Genomic DNA, 26,079 nt, shown 5'->3' with positions numbered 1-26,079 from the left:
CAAGAGGGGAGCGAGCGACTTTAACCTCCCTCTCTTTTTTGTGAAGAAGGGCAAAGACGACGTCCGCCCTGTATTAGACGCAAGGCGGCTCAACCAGTTGACGATCCCCACGCGTTGGCCGATCCCCTCCCTCCAAGAATTGATGTCCAAATTGTCACGTGACATTTCAAACACGAAAGGCAAGCTCTATGTGACTTCCGTCGATATCGCCTCCGCCTTTTCACAGATCCGAACGGCCCCACAGGACATGCACAAGTGTGCGTTCTCTTTCCTTGGCCGACAGTACATCTGCCGACGAATGGCCTTTGGTCTGATGAATTCGCCCTCCGTCTTTGCTCACGTGATCGACCGACTCTGTTCGCACATTCCTGGACTGTCGGTATTGATGGATGATATCATATTGGTTCATGGGGACTTCAAGGAGCATCTTTCGGCAGTCGACGAGTTTTTGAAAATAATGCTCGAGAACGGTCTTCTGCTTAAAATCTCCAAAAGCCACTTTGGCGTGAAAGACTTCCAGTACCTGGGATTTCAAGTAAGTCAAGACGGAATACGGCCTTTGGATGACAAGCTTGACCCAATCCGACGTTTTCCACGCCCAGGGAACCGAAAGCTTCTCAGGCGCTTTCTTGGGCTTTGCAACTTTTACTCCCACTTTGTCAAGGATGGCCACCGCTTGCTGTCTCCGTTGTTCAAGTTAGCTGCGCCTTCAAAAGAAAAATTCGTGTGGAAATCCCAGCATGAAGAAGCCTTCTCCAGCTACAAAGAAGCACTCGCTCAAGTTGTCTCCTTCAAGCACCGCGACGAGTCAATGGACCTCGTGATCGCAACTGATGCCAGCACCACTGGAATCGGCGCTTGTCTGTACCAGAGGGACGAAAATGGGCGGCTTTTTCCGTTGGGTTTCTATTCGCGCGCGCTGACTGATGGCGAGCGGAAGCTACCGTCCCGATATCTCGAACTACTGGGATTGGTCTGCTCTTTGGAAAATTTCGAGTATGAAATTTACATGAGCCAAGTCTACGCGCTGACTGACCACAAGTCGCTGCAGTTAGTTCTGAATGAACGTCGCCTCCGGCAAGATGTGCCAGTGCGTGTAACGAACCTGTACGCAAGGCTGAGTAGGTTCAGGGTTAAGGGAATAACGTATGTTCCCAATAACGAGCCTGTTATCGTCTCTAGCGACGCCTTATCGCGCGCATACGAAATCGCCAACGACGACGACCATGACGAATCCGATGGACACATCGATCGGGGATTTCTCAACAAGATCGAGCTGCGACCAAAGGGACCAGAAATCTTCGAAATTCTTGCGATGCAGACGCGTCGGGCGAAACGATTGGCGAAAGAGGAAGAAAAAGCAAAGGAAGAAGCCGGTCAAAAGGTCGTTATGATCAGCGGCGACGTGCCCTACAGAGCCTGCGACATCATCAGACTCCAAGAAATCGATCCAGTGCTGATAAGAATGCAGAAAAGAGGAGAAATTGCCACTGATGAGCAGGGTGTATGGGTTCTGTCACGCGACAAGGACATCATCACCCTTCCTGAGCAGCTTCACATCGAGATTGCCTCCTTCGTCCACTGCAAAATGGGTCATCCTGGAACACTTGCCCTTCAGAGGATCCTGAAACGGAAGTTCTTCATCAATGGCCTTCAACGGGTATGCAATGAAGTCTGCAACGATTGCCACACCTGTTGGCGCACCAAGCCACGGCCAAAACTTAAGGCTCTCCACCCGCCTAGGCCGGAAGTAAGCACAAAGCCTTGGCAGAAATTGTATGTCGATTTGTCCGATTTCGGCTCAGTAGATATTCTTGGAAATCGGTTCTTCTTGGGAGTTATGGACGATTGCACGCGCTACCTTGTGGGAAGATGCCTACCGGATAAGAAGGCTGAGACGGTGGCATTTGCGTTGGCCGACGTTTTGCTGAGCAACAACGCGCAAGGGGCCATGCTCCGTTGCGACAATGGAAAAGAGTTTCGAAATGCCGTTTTCGATCGCGTCATGGAAGCCTTCAACATCCGCGTCGCCTACATCAGCCCTTTTCACGCTCAGAGCAACCGCATCGAAAGAAAATTTAGATCCTTGGGATTGAAGGCTCGACTGGCAAATGTCAGCCGCGATGACTGGAGCCGCCAAGTCTGCTTTGTCCTTCACACAATCAACAATACGCCAACGGAAGCACTGAGCGGGTTAAGTCCCTCTGAAGCACTCACAGGGCGCCCTATGGAACTCCCGCTCTTTCACCTCCGGCCTGAGCCCGACAACAACGACGACCCCTTTCTCTGGAGTGGCTACATGTCTGGATGGCTGCGTCAAGTTGGCCAGTTTCTCGCCGGAAAGTACCAAGAACAAGCTGCACATCACGTCAAGCCGTTTCATGGAACCTCGCTCGAAGTGGATCAGCGAGTCGCCTATTGGGCACCCATGCGGATCGGAAAGTGCAAGAAGTTACATGTCTCCTTCCGCAACACCGCCGTCATCACAAAGAAGCTCAGCCCTGATGTCTATGAGATCAGAGACGAATCAAGTGGGAGCGTTCTGAAAAGGAACATCCGTTTTCTGAGACCTTTGCCCTTGCCCAGTTCCAAATGATTTATTCTCCATGTACATACAGATGTTTTGCCGTGACTCAACGTTAACTCGCCGATTTTCAGACAGTGCACCTTTACGAAATGCTTTTCTTCACCCTTGCCGTCGCGCTGGTCCGATGCTCTGCCGAATCTACTGTGCTGAGCGGGGAATTCTCCTCGAGGAGACTGGCAGACTCTTCCTGTCGCGACAACGCAGCCATCATCATATCATCATCAGTCGGCCCCTTCCGCTGGACGTCCTGAGAATGGAACCTGGAGTCGACGCCGGACAATGCGACGTCGACCGCTGCATCAAACACTACAAAGCCAACCGTTGGGACAGGAGGGAATGCACGGAAAACCTCGCCGATAAGCGAACTTTTGCCCTACTGGATGTGATTGAACGGAAATTTCGATTGGAACTGCAGTCGCTAAAAGCACAAGCAGCATATGCAAGATCTCACGAATCGCATCTGGGAAAAAGATTCGCCGGCGCTCCTGCTCTTGTTCTGGCAGCAGCCAACCTGGGTCTTAAATTGAAAAATACGAACGACATCGCCAAGCTTCGATCTGTATCTCTTCATCAAGGAAAGAACTTGGATAAACTCACACGAAACTTCGCGAAGCTCCAGAGCGCCGTCCAAGTCAATCTCAATGCAACACAGGACCAGCTTGCGAGAATCGACAACGATATTTGCCGACTCAATAACCGGATGTTGGAAGCTCGATTCGAGGACTGGGCCCGGATCACCGTGGACAAATTCATGGAGGAGATGGATTATCAAGTCGCAAGTCTGGAGCAAGGATTGATTCCGAGCCGTGTGGAATGGAACAGACTCTTTACGTCTGCGTGTTGGGGATCATGCATTGCTCTGGAACCGGAAATGTGCGAGCGATACTGTGAGAACATGCTGAGAGAATTCCCACAGGAATTAAAGCCTGAACTCTACGGGCTGAACATCACTGAAAACTCTCTCGACATCCACATCCAGCTCTCTTTCCCAGTCATCGAGTCCGCGCCAACACGACTGTATCATGCGAACTCCTTTGGAATCATCACAATGGACCCTTCAACTGACGAGAACTTCCTGATCGCCCCGGACATTGCCCCGTTTGCAACATTGATCCAGAACGAGTTTTACGAAGTTGACCGCTTTAGCTGTTTAAGCGCTCGCAAAAACATGATCTGCCGGCACTCAGCAATCTCAAGCGCTTCCTGTCTCCGCGATGTCCAGAATTGCAACATCCGGAGAACTGCTACAAAAGCAACCTGCTCATTCGCCTTCGACAAGAATGGACTCATCGTTTACGCGGCAGAGAAAGCAATCCTGAGAAACAGAACAGTCTTGTCCGACATCGGATCGGCCCACGATACTTTCACTGGCTTCAAATATTTCCCTGAAACAAGCTTGGACCAGGAAGTCTTTTGTTCCGGATCGCAGCAGCTCATCAAGATCCCAAAAACAAGCATTGTGACGTCTGACAACACCAAGATCGACTTTAGAGGTGCAAGGAACAACTTCACCTTCAGCGCCGTTGACCTTGACCACAACGACTTCGCTGATGACGTCGAGGACCGTCTCGATGACTTGGAGGATGTGGTGGACGACAACTTTACTCGATCAAAATCCATATCTCTAATCTCCAACGGTATCCTTATTCTTTTTACTTTCTTAACCCTGACCCTCTTCACTTGCATGTTCTGCAGGCGAGTACGCGGACTTGACAAAGCGATTAATAAACATCTTCAACCACTTGTGTAAGCTAGCACCGTTAAGTTCACACCCACGTCCAACTTCTTTTTTTTGATGGAGTCAAGCCACTTCGAGTCCTACCTCTGGAGAGCCTGGTTAACTAGTTATAAATAGAGTTTTTTTTTGTCCGATTTTATTAAAGAGGGGGGCGGGAGAGACTTGGTTGACGGCAAGTCTGGCTCTGTATACGTAACGGTTGCAGAACGGACTTTCCTCGATACCACTTAACACTCCTTATTTTTATCGCGGAAAATAACTCCACGCTGACCGACCCATATGAGCGGCCTTTGGGTAAAGGCGGGGGTTAATTGCTCTGATCGGACACTAGAATTAGAAATTAGCCAGGTCTAGCGTTTTACAGTTCAACTTATGTATGTTGGATAAAGAATGTTAAGTAAATCGCTTGGTCAACCCTGTACTCCGCTTTGATTATTGCAATCTTCAATATCATAATCACTTTTATCAATAGCTCTAGACATCTTATACTCAACCCACTTTTCCTTAAAATCTCTTTGTTCTTCTATTGTGTGTGTGTGTGCCTTTTCAACGATGCAAACTTCCTCGAACAATTCTTCAACGAGAAAACTACTCCTTAGACAAGAAAACGACGAAATATTACTGTATCAAAGAAATCTGTTCTTCAACTTTTACTCTTATACTACCCTGTAAAACTTTACCGCTCGTGCCAGTCAAAATATATCCAGTCAATGTGTGTGTGTATTTCTTAACCTTTCTACAGCTCTAAAAAGCTGGGGGTGGGTGATGTGTGTTGACATAAAGTCCTCAATTAATCTCCCGGGCAACCTAGATTAATTAGCACACTTCCGCTCTTTATCAACTGTGCGCACCTTAATCAGCTGCTTTTCCCGCGCTCTTCCCTGTGCAAGATCCATTTAGGATCATTCAATAAAGTGAGCTTGTATAAGTTGGACGACTTTTTCACCAGTTGAATCAAGAAATATATATACGCAAGAGCCAAGTATATCACTGCAACAGGTCGGTAAAAACTTCTGGTTTTTCGCGTTTGTGGTCAAGATCAAGAACATGGCCGATTTTGAAAAGTACTTCTTCAGAATACCAGTTTCCCTAAAACTCAGGGTTAATTTTACAGAGATGATTTCGATATTTACCGAAAGCATGATTCCAGTTGGCAATCCGTTGGGCGCAAATCCAGATGGAACCGTTATTGATGGAATACCCGAGTAATTCGCCAGTTTCACATACATCATGTACCTGAGAAATATAAAATTATGTAAATAAAGCAGCCGAAAAACTTAGAAAACCTGAGGGTAGCTCCAAACTTCCAGCAGCCCGATTCATCACTTTCAAGAATTCGTTCCGCAGTCTGAGCGCAAGTAGGATTGGCAATAACATCGATGGTCTTGAACAAGCCCTTCAAGTAGGTCATCAGTCTCGTCCGATATTTTGCAGCTAGGAGAAAGTCGGTAGCTGTGACTTTCGCGCTTCCGGCATTCAAAATGACGGCATTGTCTGGAGAAATTTTCCGCTGCTTGTTTATAAGCTCGGCCGCCTTGTCGCATCCTTCTGAGAGAATGGAGATCAAATGACCAGTATTAATGTAATTTAGTTCTGGAACTTCGATCGCAATAATTTCGGCGCCGCGCTCAGCCAAAAGTCGATTTTTTGCTTGAAATTCTTGAACACTTCTGCGCGAGAAAGCCCGGCCCATTTCCAATCCACGCCGATCTTGATGCCGTCGAGATTAGGAGTCAGTTCTTGGGGCACTTCTACTTTTGGCTGGGCCATTGAAAAGGCGTCGCCTCGGACAGGGCCAGCTAGAACTTGGTAAAGGAGCGCAAGATCGATAATGTTCGAGGCAACGGGTCCGATGGTACAAACTGTGCTACAGCACGTCTTCGATTTTGAATACAAATTAGAGGAGATTCTGGAAAAAGTTGTCTTCAGGCCAATAATGCCAGTATGGCAACAAGGCATTCTGATCGATCCTCCGCCGTCGGAACCGATTCCGAATGGGACAAGGCCAGAGCAAACAGCCGCTGCAGTTCCACTTGAGCTGCCTCCTGGATAGTAGTCGGTGTTGATCGGATTCCTGCAAGTTCCATGATGAGGCGAAGGATTCGCACCAAAAACGGACATGCCAAGCTCTGTCATGTTTGATATTCCGACGATGATGATTCCAGCCTCGCGAATTTTTTTGATAATAATATCGTCCGTATCTTCAGTTGTGTCGATGAAACCAAGCCCGCCTCTTCTGCAATAGCTGACCACAGAAAAAAGGTCCTTGACTACGCAAAAGGTTCCATCAAGCGGGGACAATACTTTTCCAGACATGTATCGCGTCGTTGAGTTTCGCGCTTGCTCAAGAATCATTTCTGGATGCCAGTCAACAAGAATTCTCAGCTTCGAATTCGTTCTCTTGATCGTCTCGACGATTCGCTCAGCAATATCTGTCGGCGTAAACTTGCGATTTTGATACGCTTGCACGTACTCGAGCGCGGATCGATAACGAAACTCGCTCGGGTCTTGGGCTAACTCTCGATGGGCTTTTATCAGGCCGGAAATGTCGACAGGCTCTCCAGAACTCGCCACGGGAAGATTATGCGGCGCAAACGGGAAGTATGTTGGGGCTTCATCAAGCTTTAGCGTTCTGAATTTAGGAAGGCCAACGACTGCCATTATGATCTCATTGATGAAAAGATCACCAAACTTAACGAAATTGGGTTCTCTGGATCCCTAAATATCTATCGATACCTGTGTATTACAAATCCATGCAAGGAAATGAAGAACTCGTCCGTTGATTGAAGGAAGCCATTCAGGAACCTTCTTGTACTGCCCATATTCATATTCGCTCAAATGGTGATATTCTTTCCGATTTCTCATTCTGCGAAACAAAAACCAGGTGGCGCCAAGGCCAATCCCGACTTTCCAGTTCATCACTGCCGCCAAAACGTGTTCCAACTCAAGTCCACTAATGATTTCGGTCTTTTGGACGATCATTTTCGCGATCATGTTCGGAATGTCTAAATAAGTCGACATTCTTAATTTTTAGAGCTAGTTTTTGATAATTGAATAAATAGCTTGTCAGGTTTGAGACAATCAATAGGACAGGGTATCTCTAACACTGTTTACAGCTCACACTTTTTCTTCGCAGATATCATTACAAACTTTCTTTTTCGTGACGACTGAAGAAGGCTTCATCGAAACCTCCTCTTCGTAAGCCGAGTTTTCAAGTCCCTCGTTTTTTTGATGATGAAATTGAACAGTATCGATATTCAGAATTCTCCAACTAATAAGGACAAAACTACCGGCCAGAGTGAATAGGGAAGCATTGAGAGTATAAATCGGGGCAAATGATTTGCATGCTGCGAAGATTTGGCCGCTGAAGAGATTTCCAATAATTGGGGCGATTGGAATAAACCAAGGAGCTTGAAAATCGACCCAGAAAAGGAGGAAAATAAAAGTAATCGAGACAAAGAGCTCGGAGAAAAGTCCAATTAGCAGGATTTGGCGAGGTTTGAGGCATTTCACTATCATCGCAAGAACTTTATAAGATATTAGAAATTCAACTCTTTTGACTCAAAAAATTTGAGTCCAAACTTTTATGGCCAACCCTAACCCTAGCCCTAACCCTAACCAACCATAACCCTACCCCAAAACTTTGGAGGGATTAATATTTTAATATCTTCCTACAAATCCGAAAATCGAACTCCCTCCAGCAATTGCATAAACATAAGAGTTTTCCACAGGACCAAAGGCAAGAAAGTACTTTGTAAACTGAGGCAGAATCGCTTCTGTCGATGACTGTAATAAAAAGAGTGTCATAGTGGAGAACCAACAAACGACGGAAATTTCATTGATGACTTGAAAAGGTTTGACTTGACGAAATTTCATCTCTGAAACCGACGTTTCTTCTGTTTTCAGCTGAATTTGCTTCGTTTCGTGAGTTTGAGCGAATAATAAAGCACTTAGAAGGAGTATTCCAGAGAAAATCATTTCAAAATATCCGGTTGAATTGTGATTATTGATCCCAATTATGCAAAGCTCACTATCTTTTGACTTTCTCTTCAAGCATTTATTTTCGATTCCGCTGAGAAAAATCGAGAAAGTCAAGGGACCAAGGAGAATTCCCAGTTGTTTAAGTCTTTTCAAAGGCTCCCAACAAAAAAAATCTTTTAGAAAATATCTGATATTAGCGTCAAATGTCTTTTTGAGCGCCTTGGCCATATAGAATACTTATCTTCTTGGACCTCGAAGCGGGTTTGCTTGATTTTGAAATCAATCCAACAATGCCTCCTTCTATCCCAGCGCCGATTCCTGCTAAAAATCTTCCAAAAAGAATCGCAATGTCGTTCTGCAAGATAAATAAGAAGCTACCAATAAATATGCAGAATAATCCAAAAGCAGTTATTAATTTTTGAAATTTCCAGTATCGATCAAAACAGTAGCCGAACAAGGGGCCACCAATAAGTGTTCCAAATGCGAACATGGCGATTGTGTACTTTTTATAAGTTAAAAAAGGTAACTGGATTAACGCTAAACGCTTAAAGTTTTTTAACCTTTCCGAAAAATAAGCTCCATCTGAGCCGATGAAAATAAGATAGCTATACAGTCCTGGTAAGTGTATAGTCAGATCGAACCCAATAAAGAAAAAAACCAAGTAGTAGACTAATAAACTCGCGTTCTTCGCCAACTTTTCTCTTTTAAAATTACAAAGCATATTTTTGTCAGCTCGCTTTTGACGACTCGAGACTTGAACAAGGTTCGATGTCAAAATCTCTTAATCAAAACTGTTGTATATCTCAACAAAAAGAACAACTCATGTGGTTCTTAGCCTTTTCGGATTGATAGGACAGCGGATTGACTTGAAGGCACACCAAAAGTTCCCTCCACGGGAATTTGCCATTGATCAATGCCTCTGTCATTATCTTGATAAGATCTGCTTCGACATACCTTGTTAGAGGGAGCAACTACCTTCGTAAACGTACTTTTGAAACGCGAATCCTTCCAGTAGAGACAATGGGATCCTTGCCAAAGAGATATATTCTAGGAACAGAGGCTTCACAATTCAATATGAGATAGTTAGGGTTAGGGTTAGAATCAGATCAGTTACTTCACATTTTTTAGCAATAAATATTGAAAAAAAACCTCATCTTATTTGATAAGTTGTCAGTCAAAAAAGTCTTCAAAAGCAATCTTCGCATTCTTCTCAACCTTCAATGTCTATTCTCTTCGAGGAAATGTCTCGATTGCGATCGTTCAGATGGTCGAGATAAACCATGTTCAAGAGAGATCAAATTTTCTAAACTCTTCTACGATCGAAGAAAAGACAGTTTGTCCATATAAACCAATAAGCGGAAATATATCAATAGATGTTCACGAGAACGAAGAAGAGCAAGTCCGATACGCCTGGGATGAAAAATCAAAAGGCCAGATTCTTGGCGCGTACTACATCGGTTACACGATTATGCAGATTCCAGGCGCCTGGGCGGGCCAAAAATACGGACATGTTAAAACACTGACGATATCATTTTTCGCCACTGGATTCTTGACCTCTCTTATTCCCTGTGTCATTCTCCAGCTGGAAGACGCGCTTGCAGTCAAATTTTTCATCTTCGTTCGAGTGCTCATCGGTTTCTTACAGGGCTGCATCTACCCTGTTTTCATGGGTCTGTGGGGGAGCTGGGCGCCTTCAAAGGAGCTTAGCCGACTTGTGTCGATTCAATTTGCGGGAGCGGGAATCGGAATGGCCGTGACCTACCCAATTGATGGCTGGCTGGCGAAAGAACTCGGATGGCAATCCATTTTCTACTTTACAGGTGCTGTTTCGATGTTATTTGCAGCAGCTCTCGGGTACTTTTGCTTCGACACGCCAGCAGAGCATAAAAAAATCTCACAAGAAGAGCTCACTCTGATAACTTCCGAAAGAAATGGAACGAAAAATGAACGATTAACAATTCCGTGGGCAAGTATTATGACGAGCGTTCCAGTTTGGGCAATTATTCTCGCTCATGGCGCCGGAAATTATGGAATTTTTGTCATGTCAAGCTACATGCCGAGTTACTTGCACGAGCAAATTCATTTTAACATCGAATCTGCTGCGATTCTAAGTAAGTGAATAAATACTAAACAGATTTGTATAAAATGTTTCTAGCTGCCATTCCAGCGCTTTTGAATCCCGTCATGACGCTTCTTTCCGGAATAGTGTCCGATTTCCTTGTCGGCCAGCGGCAAATGAAGACTACAACGGTTAGAAAAATAATGTCTACGAGTGGGCTTTGCGTGGCTGGCAGTTCGATCGCTCTTGCTGGTCATGTTGGCTGCAATGCACCGATGATAGTTTTCTTCCTTTCTTTTTCGTTGTCGTTCAATGGAGTCACTTGCAGCGGTTTTAAGGCGAATCACGTGGAAATTGCGCCGGGTAGGACTTCTGGCTTCGAGTTGATTTTCGTTGACATTCGATTTAGGTCTTTCCGGATTAACCTTCGCTATGGCTAGGGAAACTCGATGAAAATTGAGCTTTTTTCTGGGGTAAGTAAACCGGGAGTATAATACCTTTTAAGAAAGCTCAGAAGCTGGGGATCATTTTGACTATTGATAGGTAGGGGTTGAGGTCATGCCCTGGGGGCATTTGGAGCCTCTAAAGTGCTAAGATTCGGGTACTTTCTGAATAGGGGATGAAAAAAGTGCCCGTTGGGACCTTTCAGAAAAGGCAACCTATCTAGGATTGTAGAACAGGCTCTGACGGTTCAGAATATGTGTAGAAAACCACCGGGACCCCCCGATTCCAGAGGCTCTAGAAGCCCTTGAAGTTGAGGAAGTCAAGCGAAAATCGGTACTTTCTTCATAATAAGTGCCATATTTTTATTTTCTCTATCTGCAATTGATTTAAAAACGTTAAAATGGACTTTATGATGTTCAAAAATGCATTCGGGGTCATTTGAGGTCACTTGGTGTCAAATTATAAGAAAAAATAAAATTGTTTAAAAAGCTTCCCAAAGTGAGCTAGAACGACCAGTAATGCATTTTTGAACATCATTAAGTCCATTTAAACGTTTTTAAATCAATTGCAGATAGAGAAAATAAAAATTTGGCACTTATTATGAAAAAAGTACCGATTTTCGCGTGACTTACTCAACTTCAAGGGCTTCTAGAGCCTCTGGAATGGGGGGGTCCCGGTGGTTTTTAACACATATTCTGAACCGTCAGAGTCTGCTCTACAATCCTAGATAGGTTGCCTTCTCTGAAAGGTCCCAACGGGCACTTTTTTCATCCCCTATTCAGAAAGTACTCGAATTTCAGCACTTTAGAGGCTCCAAATGCCCCCAAGGCATGATCTAAACCCAAAACTGTCAATAGTCAAAATGATCCACAGCTTCTGAGCTTTCTAAAAAGGTATTCTACTCCCGGTATACTAAGCCCAGAAAAAAGCTCAATTTTCATCGAGTTTCCCTAGCTATGGCTAATACCTTCGCATCACTCTTAGGTAATGATTTTCAGAAAATCCCTTTTCGAAAAATATCGAAATTTTTATTAACTAACATACCCCCCCCCTAAATTTCCGCGCAATTCGTGGTATTTCGCCCAAGTTTCCGTTTCCTAACTTTTCTAAAACACCCAAAATTTACGCTTCCTCGCGTTCCCCGCGTTTCCAAATTTCTTTCCTAACTTTTCCGCGTGCGCCAAAATTTACTCGCGCGCCGCTGAAATGCGCGTCAACGCTAATGATTCATTAACGGGCGCGTTATCCAATCATAGCGCCAAATTAAGCCAAGGGATTTCAGTCTTTTTTTTTCCAGAGGAAGATCAATTGTAGAAGTTTAAGTCCAGAACTTAGTTAGAGAAATTACATTTTGGAATATATTCTGACACTGACCTTTGATACACCTTTACCTTTTTAAACATTGTTATTTTTTAATTTTTAAATATTGTCTGTTTTATTGAAGCGATAAGAATGACAGTAAAATTTATGATTTTCAGTGGTTTATGGTGGTGGAGTAATGACGTCATCAATAGCTGTACATCGAGTTTGCGGCGTGAATCGACATAAAATCGCGAGTTTTCTTAGCAGGTAAATCAACGGCAGTATTTGAGAATCTTTAAAAGAAATTGAATAAGTTATTCAGAATAGCGTAAATATTATTGATTCTTACCCTTTCTTCAATCGTTTTTCTCCACTCTGGCATATCTCTGTGCTGTCGGCTGGAGAGATCCTTTTGGAAGCTAATTAGCGATTTTAAAAGAATACTCTGTTCATTAATCAAAAAAAGTGAACAGATGCTTACTATCCTTTTAACAATTAACCGTTTCAGGAAATAATGGACACGAACAGAGAGCAGATTCCACTTCACTTTATTGTGCCGACAAAAGAATACAGACAGCCGCACCACGAATTCTACCTTGTTCAGCAGAACCATTTTCCATCCTCAATTCAGTCTACTCGTCACTGCTTTCGAAGACTCGCAAATCAAGTAACGACTTCTCTCTTTTACTCCATTTTAAAGCGATCTAGATTTAGGAATTTAAAAGTGGCGAATTTGAGAGGACGCTAAAAGGACAAACAGACACCGTTCAAGACTGCGCATTTGATTCCACGGGAAAATAACTCGGTAAAAATCGCCAACTAGGATCATTTGCTAAATAATTAATTGATAGCTTCATGTCCCGCTAATCTAACAATTAAACTATGGAATTTATCGACTACGAATGTATAAAATCATTGACAATGTCCTGCTTGCAGCGGAAAGCTACGAGAAGCAACGTCGATGGATGAGCGCATTGTCCACTGCGTCTGGAGCTTACCAAGCTATTCCCGGAAATATCAGCGTCCCAAAAGATTCGCCAAAAAGTAATGACAATTTTTGCAATTCCTTCATTGTTAATCCTTCGTAGAAACTTGAACACACGGCGAGACGTTCTCCCAGTCGCGAAGCGTTCAATGTCAGTCGAGAATATTTCGCGCAAGATGAATGCGATCAATATTGACGTGCTTCGATCTTCAAGTACCTCTACGCCACCCGCAACAGTAAGTTAAAATTTCCGTTTGTCTTCTTTTACTTTTGGTTTATAGAGCGAGGTGGTTCTGCGTCCCAAATCTTTTGAAGAGCAAAAACTACTCCGTCTTCTATCGACATCCCGCCCATGTCGAGTGGCAACATCGAAAAGCAAACAACTGGCGAAACTCGTTTCCAAAGCGCGAGAATTCCCTCGAAACGCGGAAGATTGCAGAGGATAAGGAATGGGGCAATGCTCTTCACATCTTCAGCAATCATTTATACAAAAATGCCGGATACTTCATGTAAACTCAGTCTTGTTTAAAACACTGCTGCTTGTACTAAAATAGGTGGTGGTCTAAACTTTGAAGTTCTTACGTGCGATAAGAACTTTGTGTGGCCTAAACTTTGATTCTTCCCATGTGTGATTCTATGAGAAAGTGGCCTAATCTTTGATTCTTTCCATGTGTGAAAGTGGTCTAAACTTTGAATTTCCCCTGAGGCGCTCTGACTAGTTCCATGTGTCATCACCCTGAATGAAAACCGTAAACCTAATTGGTCTGATTAAAGCGTAGTGGCCTTAGCAGGCAGAGCTCTAGTCACCGATGGCAGAAGCGCCTCCGGGGAAATTCAAAGTTTAGGCCACTTTCTCAAAGAGCCACACATGGGAACGATCAAAGTTTAGGCCACCCGAAGTTCTTATCGCACATACGAACTTCAAAGTTTAGACCACCACCTATTTTATTTACGACTCGTTCTGCCGCACCTTTGTCTCGCAATAGATATTCTCCGTTAATCATCGACCACTATATTTATTTCGCTCGTTATTGATTTGTCTTTCTGTAGGAATGTTTCCGCGTGATATTCTGAAAACTCAAACAACTGTCTAAAAATATTCCAGCCATTTCTCTTAATCTATTAGTCTGTTTACCCTTTTTAGTGGCATGACATCAACATTCTAAGCTTTTTCCTGTCAAATCCCTTTATTCACTTGAAGAAGAGCTCCCAAAACGCGACTTCGCACAACATCACTCGCTATCTCCGAGAAAACGGGGCTATCAATTCAGCGAGGTATAAAAGCAAGAACTGCTCATTTTTGAATCAATTAAAGACTGGCTTAGTAAGTCTAATCTGACTGAAAGATCTAGACGGCAAATTTGTAAAAAAAAGACGTTCATCTTCCGCGAGTTCCACACATCCAGCTTCTACACCTTCACGGATCAGTACTCTCAGCAAGCTCTCGAAGGCCAAAAACGCACTTTCCGGGAACGAAAGAACATTGCTGCTTTCATCAAAAAAGAATTCGACAAGAAATCAAGGTAAATTATAAATCGCTTTCCTAGACAATCCGCAAAGTGACAAATCCACGGACCACAGGAGTGTCCATCCAATTGCATTGTCGGTAGCTCTGCGCATTTCGATCGCCATTTTCCAGTTGACGGGCTCGCAATGTTCTTGTCCAGAAATGTGTTTTTGATGAATCCACGGGCAAATTGTTCGTCAAATCGTTGTCCAATGAAAGGTAGAAGCAAGTCCAAAATTTCTTTTTTCTTTTTTTTAGCATCGGATTTTTCTTGAGAAGTTCCATAGAGATTTGCAAGGCTATCAAAGTAGGTACATTCCTGTAGAGCAAGATCGAGTTGAAGTAGAGAATAATGACCAATAGGATCACTAGAATGAAATTTAATTAGGAAGAAGTCCATTAGTGCATAAAAATAGATATTTATTTAACTTACGATTGATGGATTGGAATCAGGATTCTTTCCTTTGTCTCGAACAATCTTCCACTGAAAAAATTCTTCGCCATTTCCGGTGATTGACTGGCCAAAGAAATCTTAGAAAATAGTTATTCTTTAAAAAATTTTATAGACTTACAGATACATTCACGGATATTGCCGCAATTTCAGGATGTTCATGCTCAAGAACACGGTAAAAAAGCGTCGACTGCTGTGCTGAAAAACCATCGATTGCCTCTGATGCTCTCGAAATCCGCTGGAGTGAGCAATTGACCCAGGACATATCGGTTCCGTGGCTCCTCCCTTGGGATCTTTCTTTCTGGTTCCTCGGCTTCGGATTCGACTTCTTCTTCCTTCTCCTCTGGTGCTTTTTCAGGCTCATCGGGGATCGGGTTTTTCTTGGTTTGACTTCTTTCCATTTTCCTCTTTTTCTTCGTTTCGGCGCATTTTCGAGCTTTTGCTGCGTTTTTCAGTTGAATAATCTTCTTCACTCTCTCTTCCAATTCAATGTCGGGTTCCTAAAAAAAGTTAAAATCAGAAAATATCTCTCAAATTAATTACCTTCAGTTCTATTCGCGTTTTATAAGAAAAGCGATCGCTTTCGATAATCGGGTCCTTATAAAGAAAGTCTTGCAAAACTTCTTTGCTGTAGAGCTTGTAGAGTGATTCTTTTCCTTCTCTTCGTTTTTTTCGCGCCTTTTCTTCTTCTGGGGCCTTTGGAAGTTCTCGATTGACGTGGTTTTTCTCCTCGTTGACGAGATCAGCGTGAAGAAGTCCGCTTTTATCATTAATTTCACTTTTTATTACTTTTAATTTCATTTTTAGGATCAAATTGAACGAGTGCTGCCTGTATCAAGAAGAATATGCGTTCAAACTCTGCCGGCTCTTACAAAGAACTTTCGAAAGAAAACTGATCAGGAGAAATGCACTAGGTACTGTTTCTAAAAGTTATAGCTCTCACATTCTTTTGAATGCAAAATTAACTTTCCTTCTTGCATAAGAACCAATGATGCAATCTGGGTGAATACAGTAGACCGCTTCATTGACTTTGAGGACTGCGTCAGCTCGATTCGGTGGTTCATCATTTTTCGCGTACTGCTCTGTCACCCATGATCGCATCAACTTGCCGAGAGTTGCGTGATATCCCTGATCCGCCGGCTTAAATTTATTTAGAAAGAAAAAATCAACGAAGAAAATTCGAGAGCTCAACTACTCAAGATGATTTCCCAGAAACCAGCGATCAATATGTGCCAATGACAACAATCCGTAGAATGTCTGTCTTATTCTTCACATCCTTCAATAACCATTTCTGACCACAAACCAATCCTTGCCAGTTTCATCGCCCGAACCGAGAGGATCAACAAAGAAATCTACTACTCCGTGTACAAAGAAGTTACCAGTTGGCTAGACAAGCACGAGATTGAGCTTATTCCGCAAAGGCTGTTTCAAGCAAAGCAATCGACTTTGGAAAGCTGAAATTTTTGGAACGAGCGATCGCAGAATACGGGAAAGACGCTGGCGCAGTTTCAGATCATCGATTCGAAAGTGTTCTCGCCGGACAAGGACATCTACGAAGCTTTTAATTCAAACATCGGCTTGTGGATCGATCCAAATAAGGTAAATTGCAATGAAAATCCATGATTTGAAGTTATTTTCAGGTAATCTTACAGCCAGATAGTGGAGATGCCTCAATTTATACAATAGGATTCGATCTCAACATCAATAAAGAAGTCGTCTCAAAGTTCAACTTCGGTGTGAAGCAAGGAGACAAGTTCGTGAATCCCGTCGACGATCTCATTCTCATCCTCAAGTTGAAAAACGGGCCTGATCATTACATAACTCTTTCCGGAAACTGAACATACTCGGCGTTTGGAATGCCATTCATTGCTCTTACACATTCATTCTTCAAAAAAGCTTCCTTTATATCCTGCGACTTCTCTAGTTCTCAATCAATTAGGTACTTTCAAGATAAATTCGAGACCCTCAACATTTTTTCTCAGAAAAGAATGCCTCAAACGATGCTTCGATGAGGGAGCAGAATTTCAACCTGCTTTCTACGTTTTACTGAATCACATCGTCAACCATGGATTTACAGAAAACTACTTTTAGATCGAGACACTTCCAGGTTCAGTTGCTTCCGTGGCAGAAGTATTGTTGCTCTTCCACAATTCGAATCCCTTCCCAATAATCTTATGTTCGCATTTTGAAATTTGCCTTGTCATCGTGGACCACGTGAGGCTTTGTAAAAATCTCGTTGAAAAGCTCGACCTCAGATCGCAAAACAACTTTCAATATTTAGTAAGTCTCCAAATCTCATCATTCAACGAACAACTTTGGTTAGATAATGTTCCTGAAAGAGGTTCTCAAGCATGGTAGCATCAATTGATGTACAAGTGAATTCCTAGCTGGACTATTTGCTGGATGCATTTTACGCCCTCAACTTCCTAGTCATAATCGTAAGTTTCTATGAAATATGGTTTAATTGAACACTATTGAAGGCGAAAAAGTTCGACCCTCGAAGTCCTCAACGTCTGCCCCAATGCAATCGTTGACTTCCAGTTCGGCTCTTCTGGCCAGTCAGATGCTGCAGCGATTCAGTTCTAGTTCAACTCCTTCCTTTTCCCAAATGCTACTTCTGGAACTTACACCATGAGCTGCGACGTAAGCGTTTTTTTTTTGAAAATTTGAAATGTTCTTATCTCTAAAACAAGGCGCCGAATCGTAAACGACGCGATAAGGATTCCGATCTCCCACGACGCTCGCAGAATCCGCGGAAGAAAAACAAAGGAGCTCGGACTCAATTTCAACAAGAAACGAGTGAAAACGAGGACGACGACGAGGATGTTGACGATGATGGACCTTGCGTTGCTGGTAAGATGGATAAAGTTTTTGTGTTTTCACGCATTTTTAGGCCAATGCAAGCGTCCAGACGGCAACAAATTCGAGCGGGTCTATTTCGAGCGCTGCGCAAAATGGTACCACATGTTCTGCCTCAACGTTAACCCGAAAGACGTCCGCGACGACCCGAAGTTCGTCTGCTCCGACTGCCAGATCCTCGAAGCTGCAACAAGTTAACACTCTCGTTCTCAAAAAAGCTCGAGATGACCACCCGCTGCTCCGCCCGCACGACCATTCTTCGGAAACCTTCGAATTCAGCTCCATTTTCAAGCGAAGATTCTTTTTCTTATTTTACCAATTTTCAATTTCAATTTGTTTGCAACTTTTATCAACTAAAAGCTTACTCTCTTTGCATTTTTGTACAAAATCCTTTGTTCCTTTGTGCGCTTGAATCTTGTTTATCGACAAATTAAGACATTTATTGAACCCATCACTATCTTCATTATTCCCCATAAAGCCTAACTCACGATCGCTGAAAAAGGAACGATACAATTAATACATACAAAAATAACCAAACATTTACAGATTTACTCGTCTCTTTATGAATATCCGTCTTGTTGTTTTCCAAAACCTATTTTCCTTTTTTCCGGCCTATCTTCGAATACAGTACCTTCGGCTGGCTCCAGTTTTAGTCTCATTTTATCTCAGCTCCGGTTTTTCCAATTTCTATTTTTCGAAGCCATTAATTAAAATTGAAGTTTTGAATTTCGAGTTAGAAAATTGTTCATTTCATAAATTAGGCAATTTGTCATTTAGATTTAGCTCCATTCACGTCAGTACCAAAGCTCACTCAATCTCTTACCACTCATCTTCGGAAAAATTACCTGACAGAGATCAGTGGAATTAGCCAGCAGAAAGGCCATTTCGATGTTGGAATGCTCAGCGTCCATTCCTTTCAAGAAGCCGTGCTGGGACGCGTTGTCTTAAATAGTTTTAATAATTCATTATTTTTTTAATAAGATAAAGAACCCAATAAAAGTAAAATGTGCTGATTATCTTCCACCAGTTCAGCATTCCATCTCGTGATCATGTGCGTCCAAATCACATTGGTCATCGAAGCCTTGCTACTTGTGTATAGATGTAGATCCTTCGGGCCATCACACGTCATCGTAACGATATTCATATAATAATATGAAAAATTCTCCGTCTTGTAGATCAGCTGTTTTTTGGCGACTTTAGTGAGCTCCTTCGGGATATTCGCCACGATTACTTGATATTTTTTATAAATTTTATAAAAGAAAAATTTTAGATGATCCGGTATGAATGGAAAAAGTCGTTAAAAGCAGCCGAGAAGAAGGAAAATCTGATCAAAATCAACAACTACTCGGAGAGAGCGATGCAAAAAGCTGAAGACGACAAAAAAGAATTCAACGACTGGTTGGAGAAAACTAGAACTGCCGAAGCTACTAAAAAGGTTTATCTTTAAGATTAATATTTATAAAATTTCCTGTTGACCATCTTCTTGAACCATCAGCAGCAATCGCAGTAAGGCTCGTCGCTCCGATACGCTTGTTTCCGAGCTGCTTTCTATTCCAATTCACCTTCTTGGAGCCCCATCCTTTGGAATGTGCACGTTGTAGCTCTACTTTCTTCTCGTCTATATTCATAACATCTTTTAAAGGTTTCATTTTGTATTTTTAACATTACAATAAGAGTAAATGAAGCCGTTCCTGACGGGTTACGATTATTAATTTTATCGACAAGTTCAGCTGTATGACCGGCAAGTTTAGAAAATTCGATTGGTTTCTTTTGCTCCGTTTGTTTTTCCATCCCAAAGCCAAGTCGTTTGACTAATGAAACAGTACTTCCTCTTCGGTTTTTTCCGGTATTGCCTTAATTTTGGTTAATATTTAAAAGGTAGGTCACTTATTACCAACTAAATAAGTACTTGAATATGTTCGACTGTTGTTTTTGTACTCCTCAGGACAGGTTTTTCCATATTGAATTGCATGGTTGTTTACTCTAGCTCTGAAACAGTCTAATGGACGTAAAACTTTTCCATTGTCAGCATCTAAGGCTCTGCGGGAAATGTTCGTGAGTTCAGCTTCTTCGATGATGTCATCCTCTTTGTCAGCAAGAGAGAAATGGATGGTTCTAAAGTTATAAGAATTAATTAGAGAATTGTTATTAGGCTACTACTTCTCGAAATCAATTCTTCCAGCGTTATAAACTTGTCGATTGTCTTCAGTTCCATGCACTTCGAGGCTCGCGTATGTCTTGTCCTTGTGATCATACCAATATCGTACTTTGTCTTTGTGTATACCAAGGTCATTGCCAATCTGGACATATCTTAACGTAATTTTAAGGCTCTGATCGTTGGAAAAACGAAAGTGGTCGTCATCAAGCTCAATGGTGGTCGCGGTACTTCCACGGGCTTCACTTGTCCCAAGTCGATCATTTCCGTCAGATCTGGATTGAACTTTTTGGACTTGACTGTTCAGCAAATCGAGCACTTGAACAAGACCTACGAGACCAACGTCCCCTTGGTTTTGATGAACTCCTTCAACACCGAAGAAGACACCCGAAAGATCCTCCGAAAGAACAACAACTGCCAGGTCGACATCAAAATGTTCAACCAGCTTCCAACGAATCAACAAAGAAACCCTTCTCCCCGTCCCCACCAAGGATCTCTACAACCTCAAGGATGGTACCCACGGTGACATCTACATGGCCCTTTACGACTCTGGTTTGATTGAAGAGCTCATAAAGCAGGGCAAAGTAATAATAAGCGAATTTGGTTTAAGTCTCAGGACTAATCGTCACTTTTAAATCTTCCTTTCCAGCATCGACAATCTTGGCGCAACCGTCGACATGAACATCCTCGCCCACATGTCAACCCAGACAACAAGCACTGCATGAAAATCTTTAGCGAGGTACCTTGATTGACTACGAAGACTTTTGGAAATCGCCCAAGTCCCAAAAGAGCACGTTGACAAATTCAAATCTGTCTCCAAGTTCAAGGTAGGATCAATTCTTCCGATAAACATTCACTCTATCCTCCATTAGATTTTCAACACTAATAACTTTTGGATGAGACTTGACGCTGTTGACCGACTCTGAAGACATGGAAATCATCATCAACGAGAAATCACTTTCCAATGGAACAAATGACATCCAGCTCGAAACTGCTTCTGGAGCTGCTATTAAGGTAAACCAATTAATCGAGGCGAGAAACTAAATTATCCTCAAGAACTTCTACAACGGAGATTGCTAGTATGGAGTCGATGAGCTTGAGCGCGAGTAATTCCAGAGGCAACTCAGGCAAGAGCTCTCTGGTCAAAAGAAAACGAAACAAGAAATCCTTTCACAAAGTAAGTCTATCTTCCTAAAACTTCGTTCAGACAGTTCTTTTTGGACGAATAAAAATGCTCAAAAAAAGCCTCCAGCCCATCAGAACCCCGATTGTATTTAATCTATGAATTTCAATCTTTTTCATGCCTTGGCTTTGAAATCCGGGTTCCTTATTAGTCGGAGGACTTATTTGAGCATTCTTATTGACCCATCCTCATTTTCGTTATAGCGCTCTGCCTTATACTCGTCGCCAATGGAGCAGGTCTTCACTGACTCGCAAGTGAATCTTCAACTCTCTCAGCACAAAGTCGACCAGAACTAGGGCTTGCCTGCACTACTTCCCGACGGCACACAAGTTCATATTTATTGTGGAATTATCGACATCCTCCAGTGCCACAAAATTCTCAAGAAAACGGAATATTTCATCAAAAATCTTTACACAAATGGCGACGGGATTTCAGGTCTTCTTTTCATAAAAAAAATCAATTCAAAAAACGTCAATTCTAGTGGTGCGGCCTGGCTTATACGCTGAGCGATTCCAAGATTTCCTGAAAAACAAAGTCTTCATTCCCCAGTCCAAATCATCGTTACCTAATCCGCGCCAAATTCTTGAGCAGGGGCTCGAAGAAGAACTTGAAGATAAGCCGTAAGTCCTCCCCCTTTGGTAAAAGCTTAACGAAATTCTAACAAAGCACCTCCTTAAGCTCTCTTCTTCCAATCTACAAAACTGACAGGAAAGAGTTTTAAAAGAAACAATCTTTTCCCTGTTTATTTTCGAGCTTGTATAAAAAGCAAAACAAGCCTTCCACCAGCGGACGAGCTTGACTATGATCCAAAGAAGCTATTCCGCAATGTTGAGCTAAAGTGTAAAAGTTTGAAATTTTAAAAGAATCCGCGAGTCGTGTATTTTCACGCAATAGAAACGGCGGATATTTGTTTTCTTTACTATTCGTCCCTAACATCGGTTTAGAATCAAATACTGGGCCGACAACCTGGAAGCTACTTCGAACACGATCTTCTCTAACGGCGATCTTGATCCCTGGGGCCCCTCCGACACAACCTTCAAGCACCACTCGTCCACGTAAGCGCCCACCATTACGGCCTCAGAGGATCAAACAAATTCGCGCAATTCTTAATCAGAACGCCTTGAAGTTGTAGAATCGGATTTGGAAAGCATGCGCCGAGGAAAGCCGTATATAAAGATCGATTATGAAACTGTTTCCATTATAAACTTTGTTAATAAATTTTGTTAAAAACCGATAAAGATTATTTTGAAGAAGGCATTTAAGGGTGTCGACTCATCACCATTAATTTCCTTGATGGAATTTTTGTGATTTTTTGATGATTGTTTAAAAGGGCATTGGGCAGGTATTTGTAACTTACGATTACGACTTTAGTTTCATTTTATGATAATCTTTCATTAGTAAAAATAGTGCAAGATTAAAGAAAATATTAAAAAATCTAACAACTTACGATTCTCCTGCATCCTTTCTTGCGACGATGATTTTCAATGCATCCGCTCTCTCTTTCAAAGTCGACGAACTTCCGTAGGGCCCTCTTTTCTTTCTCGGCTTCTTTTCTTTACCGGTTTTTTTTGTCCGGTTTCTTGCCATTAAATACAAAGGCCATAATTTAAAAATAAATAGTCATAAATTATTAAAAATTATAGCGAAATTTGAAGAGCAAGATATTGCCCGACGGGGACGGAGCGCTCGGGCGCCACCCGTGTGTGCCTCAACCGGTTCAAAAATAGCCGGAAGAGATAATCATACGTAAATATGATGGATAAACTTCCTCAAAGTAATGCGACATTGTATGTTTAATCATTGTTTAATAAAATTTTCCTTTCAGTTAATTGCAATCAACAAACAAATACTAAGTTATGACAGAATATCATTATTTCTAGTAATACTTATTTATTAGTGCATGTTTTCAAAGTTGTATTAACAGAAAAGCAGTCGAATACAGTTGGTTTTCAGGTACTTGAGGCGCTAGAATTGGAACTTTTTCGTGGCTTGGACACATAAAAATCGTACCATTCGAGTAACTTAAAATATTGAGGTCAGGATTTTGCTCCACAGATGTCGTTTTCATCTTTCGCACTAGAAAAACGTTCTATCAAATATTTATTAACTTCATTGAAATAATAAACAATAATTTTATCAAAAATAACATAAAATAGGGCTGACCTATTAAGGCATCTGGCTTTTTATAAAAGATAATCCTTTCATTGCCCGGAGCGAGCTAAACAAGACTTTTGCGCACTCAGAAAATTAATCGATGAGGCGAATCAGCGCCGCGAGAGTAAATTTGGGCGCACGCAGAAAAGTTAGGAGAAGAAATTTTCGGGGCGCGCGGAAAAGTTAAGCGGCGTAAATTTGGGGGGTTTTGAACAAATCAGGAAGAGTAAATTACGGAAAATGTACCGAGGAATGCGCGAAAACTTGGGGGGGGGGTATGTTATATATTCTTTACTGCTGCCAAAGTAAGACTGATTTTAGCTAAAAGTACTTTCTATAATTTTAGGTTAGGGTTAGGGGGCACTGGGCAAAATGACAGAACAAACTCGCCCGAGGGGGATAGGCTAGGGTTAGTTAGGGTTACTGAAGGTAACCCTAAGTAACCCTAGACTAGACCCCGGCATTTTAGGACCTAGGGGGCGGAGCCCCCAGGTAAGGGATACTTAGATTCTATAAGTTCCTGCCAAATAGTAGGGCGCTAGGACTCTTCGACCTTTTTCAATGATTTTTAAAATAAAACCCGGCGAATCACTGCTTAGAAATACTCATATTCGTCGTATTTCAATTGTTCGACCCCGACGAATTGGTGTATTTTTGATCTTCAATGTGTCGGGATCGACCCCGACGAATGACTGTTATTTCATCTTTCATTTGTCGGGGCGACCCCGACGAATTACCACATACTACCATTTTCATGAAGAAGAATTTTTTTGTACCCAAATTTCCATGAAAACAATGGCGGTGATATAATATCCCATCCGCTATCTGAAAGAAATGTTGGATACTGAACTCTTTTGAGAAGCAATTCAATTTCATTCTTTTGATAATCAGTTTCATTCAGATTCGGATTCAAGTTTAGTCCGGCCAAACTTCGAGGGTAAAGAACCATTGTCAAAATGACAAATATTTTGTCAAATGACAACCTTTCCAAACGATATTGCGAGAGGTCGTCCTTAACATCATTTTGTATTGCCCATCGAATAAGACTTGTGACCGCAATTGGCACACATAAATTTGATTCCTTCTGCTTCATAACATTTTTCGTCAAGTTCCGAAAACCTGCTTTCATCGTTTTCGTGAGGGAATTTTTCAGATAGTGCACATTAATCGATTTTGTCAAGTTTCCGTCATTCAAGCAAAGATAGCCGGATGCTTCTGTAACTTTAATTATAGCAGTTAATTTCATTATTTCTTCTTCCTTGGGGTCGTTTAGTAATATGTATGTATCGCTTGATCTGAACATCTTCAAACTTTCATCGCTTTCAATAGGTTGATACAATAAAGTCCAAGCTGTTTTCCATTCGCATAGAATAAGTGTAATCAAGGTTTTCTCACCATCGAAGTAACCATAATCATAATCAGATAAAAGTTGCTCCGAGGTACAAAATCCAGGTGATCCAGAATCTAAATTAAACTTAGTTAGAATAGTCTTATTGGAAGCTTACAGAAGTTTTTTCTACTTCTTATTCTCAGTCCAACTCGTGAATAGCCCATTTCTCGGAAACTTGACCGCCCAGATCGCTCTTCACTAACACCAAAATCAATTATTTTAGCTACCCCTTTTATCAGGATAATGTTTTCGGGCTTCAGATCACGGTGATAAATGCCAATTTTTGCAAGATATTCGGCCCCTTTTTTAACTCCGATCGAAATGATTTTTCGCTCTTCTAGCGACAATGAGTTTTCTTTTAGCAAAGGTCTCAAACATTGATCACCCTTCTCCATAATTGTGATTGAGCCAAGACAAGATGAAAATGATTCGTCGTAGAGCTCAATATTCACAAAGTTTTTGATGACATTTTCATGAAAGGGAATTAGTTTTTCATGGTTCAAATGCTCGGCAATTTGATAATCTTGACTCATATATAAATTCTTTTTTTTTTCAAGAAATTTACCTTTAGAATAGTATATTTTTTGAAAAAAAGACCGTTGATTGCAAAACAATGCGGGATCATAGACCTGAAATCAGATTTAATCAATTAATCTTTTCATAATATATTGCCTGAATTCTAACCGCAACTGGTAGATCCCCGATTTTTTGGCTCAATACGATCGCTTCCCCACCAAAAGAAATCAGGTCTTTTGATATCGATTTTTCCAAAAACCATGCTCCTCGTTCGTCGTTCAGCTCAGATCGTGCGATTTTCACTCTTCTAAGATCCCGATTTGAAATGATAATATCTCGCTGAAACTGTGTTTGGATAAATTTTTCCTTTTTTTCCTCTTCATATCTATCTAAGTAGAAGATGTATGCATACTTGTCCTTGAAAGAAACATGCGTCCAGTTGCCTCCCTTATCTTTTATTTCTTTATGCTTCTGTGTTCTGAAATCGATCTCGTTGACTGATAAAAGTAGACGATCCTTATCATTCCTCGTTGTTTCTCTCTTGATTTTCGGCAAGAAATCTTCGAGCCATTTTTCAACGTTCTCTTCGCTGAGTTCTTTTGGATGAGTAGATATCTCCATTTTTGAAAAATGTGAAGAAAATCGAAAATAAGTTTTCTTCTGTCTTTATTTTCTTATTTGTAGAGCCACGTTTTCCCTTTTTACACGTTTGCACGGAGACAAATGCAAACATGAATTCTTCAACTCGAGTCTCCTTTCCCATATCTA

At 42.0% G+C, this 26,079-nt stretch overlaps 4 protein-coding genes and 1 pseudogene across 9 annotated transcripts; 3 read left to right on the top strand and 2 right to left on the bottom strand.

The window, feature by feature from the left end:
- Positions 1-5,312: 5,312 nt before the first annotated feature.
- LOC145702052 (uncharacterized) lies at positions 5,313-7,346 on the bottom strand. The gene is given in 5 exon segments (XM_081779264.1): positions 5,313-5,414; positions 5,459-5,561; positions 5,612-6,016; positions 6,019-7,016; positions 7,062-7,346. Coding segments are annotated over 5 exon segments (1,893 nt in total).
- A 2,211-nt stretch (positions 7,347-9,557) lies between these two features.
- Positions 9,558-10,805, top strand: LOC145702051 (sialin-like). The gene is made up of 2 exons (XM_081779263.1): positions 9,558-10,417; positions 10,462-10,805. The coding sequence occupies exons 1-2, from the start codon at positions 9,571-9,573 to the stop codon at positions 10,803-10,805; spliced, it is 1,191 nt and encodes a 396-aa protein (XP_081635389.1). The 5' UTR covers positions 9,558-9,570.
- Positions 10,806-12,234: 1,429 nt separating this feature from the next.
- Positions 12,235-18,953, top strand: LOC145704048 (uncharacterized). 5 transcript variants are annotated; one of them, XM_081781471.1, is made up of 15 exons: positions 12,235-12,378; positions 12,620-12,778; positions 12,820-12,916; positions 12,963-13,155; positions 13,200-13,332; positions 13,378-14,371; positions 14,412-14,619; positions 15,862-15,968; positions 16,210-16,653; positions 16,741-16,993; positions 17,037-17,334; positions 17,378-17,492; positions 17,535-17,697; positions 17,748-17,907; positions 17,948-18,953. In XM_081781471.1, the coding sequence occupies exons 13-15, from the start codon at positions 17,686-17,688 to the stop codon at positions 18,109-18,111; spliced, it is 336 nt and encodes a 111-aa protein (XP_081637597.1). In that variant the 5' UTR covers positions 12,235-12,378; positions 12,620-12,778; positions 12,820-12,916; positions 12,963-13,155; positions 13,200-13,332; positions 13,378-14,371; positions 14,412-14,619; positions 15,862-15,968; positions 16,210-16,653; positions 16,741-16,993; positions 17,037-17,334; positions 17,378-17,492; positions 17,535-17,685; the 3' UTR covers positions 18,112-18,953. The 5 variants fall into 5 exon arrangements, 1 of the variants encoding a protein (XP_081637597.1); XR_014134413.1 differs by lacking the exons at positions 17,748-17,907; positions 17,948-18,953 and having other exon boundaries at positions 12,826-12,916; positions 17,535-17,689; XR_014134412.1 differs by lacking the exons at positions 17,748-17,907; positions 17,948-18,953 and having other exon boundaries at positions 14,449-14,619; positions 17,535-17,689.
- A 230-nt stretch (positions 18,954-19,183) lies between these two features.
- Positions 19,184-22,479, top strand: LOC145702048 (UTP--glucose-1-phosphate uridylyltransferase pseudogene; annotated as a pseudogene). The gene is made up of 8 exons (XR_014134290.1): positions 19,184-19,348; positions 20,241-20,652; positions 20,718-20,895; positions 20,941-21,082; positions 21,125-21,245; positions 21,455-21,686; positions 21,733-21,871; positions 22,196-22,479. The product of XR_014134290.1 is annotated as a UTP--glucose-1-phosphate uridylyltransferase pseudogene (transcript).
- Positions 22,480-23,159: 680 nt separating this feature from the next.
- Positions 23,160-25,967, bottom strand: LOC145702782 (uncharacterized). The gene is made up of 4 exons (XM_081780050.1): positions 25,468-25,967; positions 25,361-25,424; positions 24,911-25,318; positions 23,160-24,869 (listed from the first exon to the last, which is right to left on the bottom strand). Exons 1-4 carry the CDS (start codon positions 25,930-25,932, stop codon positions 24,139-24,141), a joined length of 1,668 nt encoding a protein of 555 aa, XP_081636176.1. The 5' UTR covers positions 25,933-25,967; the 3' UTR covers positions 23,160-24,138.
- Positions 25,968-26,079: the final 112 nt, after the last annotated feature.

This window comes from Oikopleura dioica, chromosome PAR, assembly GCF_907165135.1.
Source record: "Oikopleura dioica chromosome PAR, OKI2018_I68_1.0, whole genome shotgun sequence".
Taxonomy (NCBI): domain Eukaryota; kingdom Metazoa; phylum Chordata; class Appendicularia; order Copelata; family Oikopleuridae; genus Oikopleura; species Oikopleura dioica.
The sequence above is the reverse complement of the archived record's forward strand: the minus strand, read 5'-3'. Positions and strand labels throughout refer to the sequence as shown.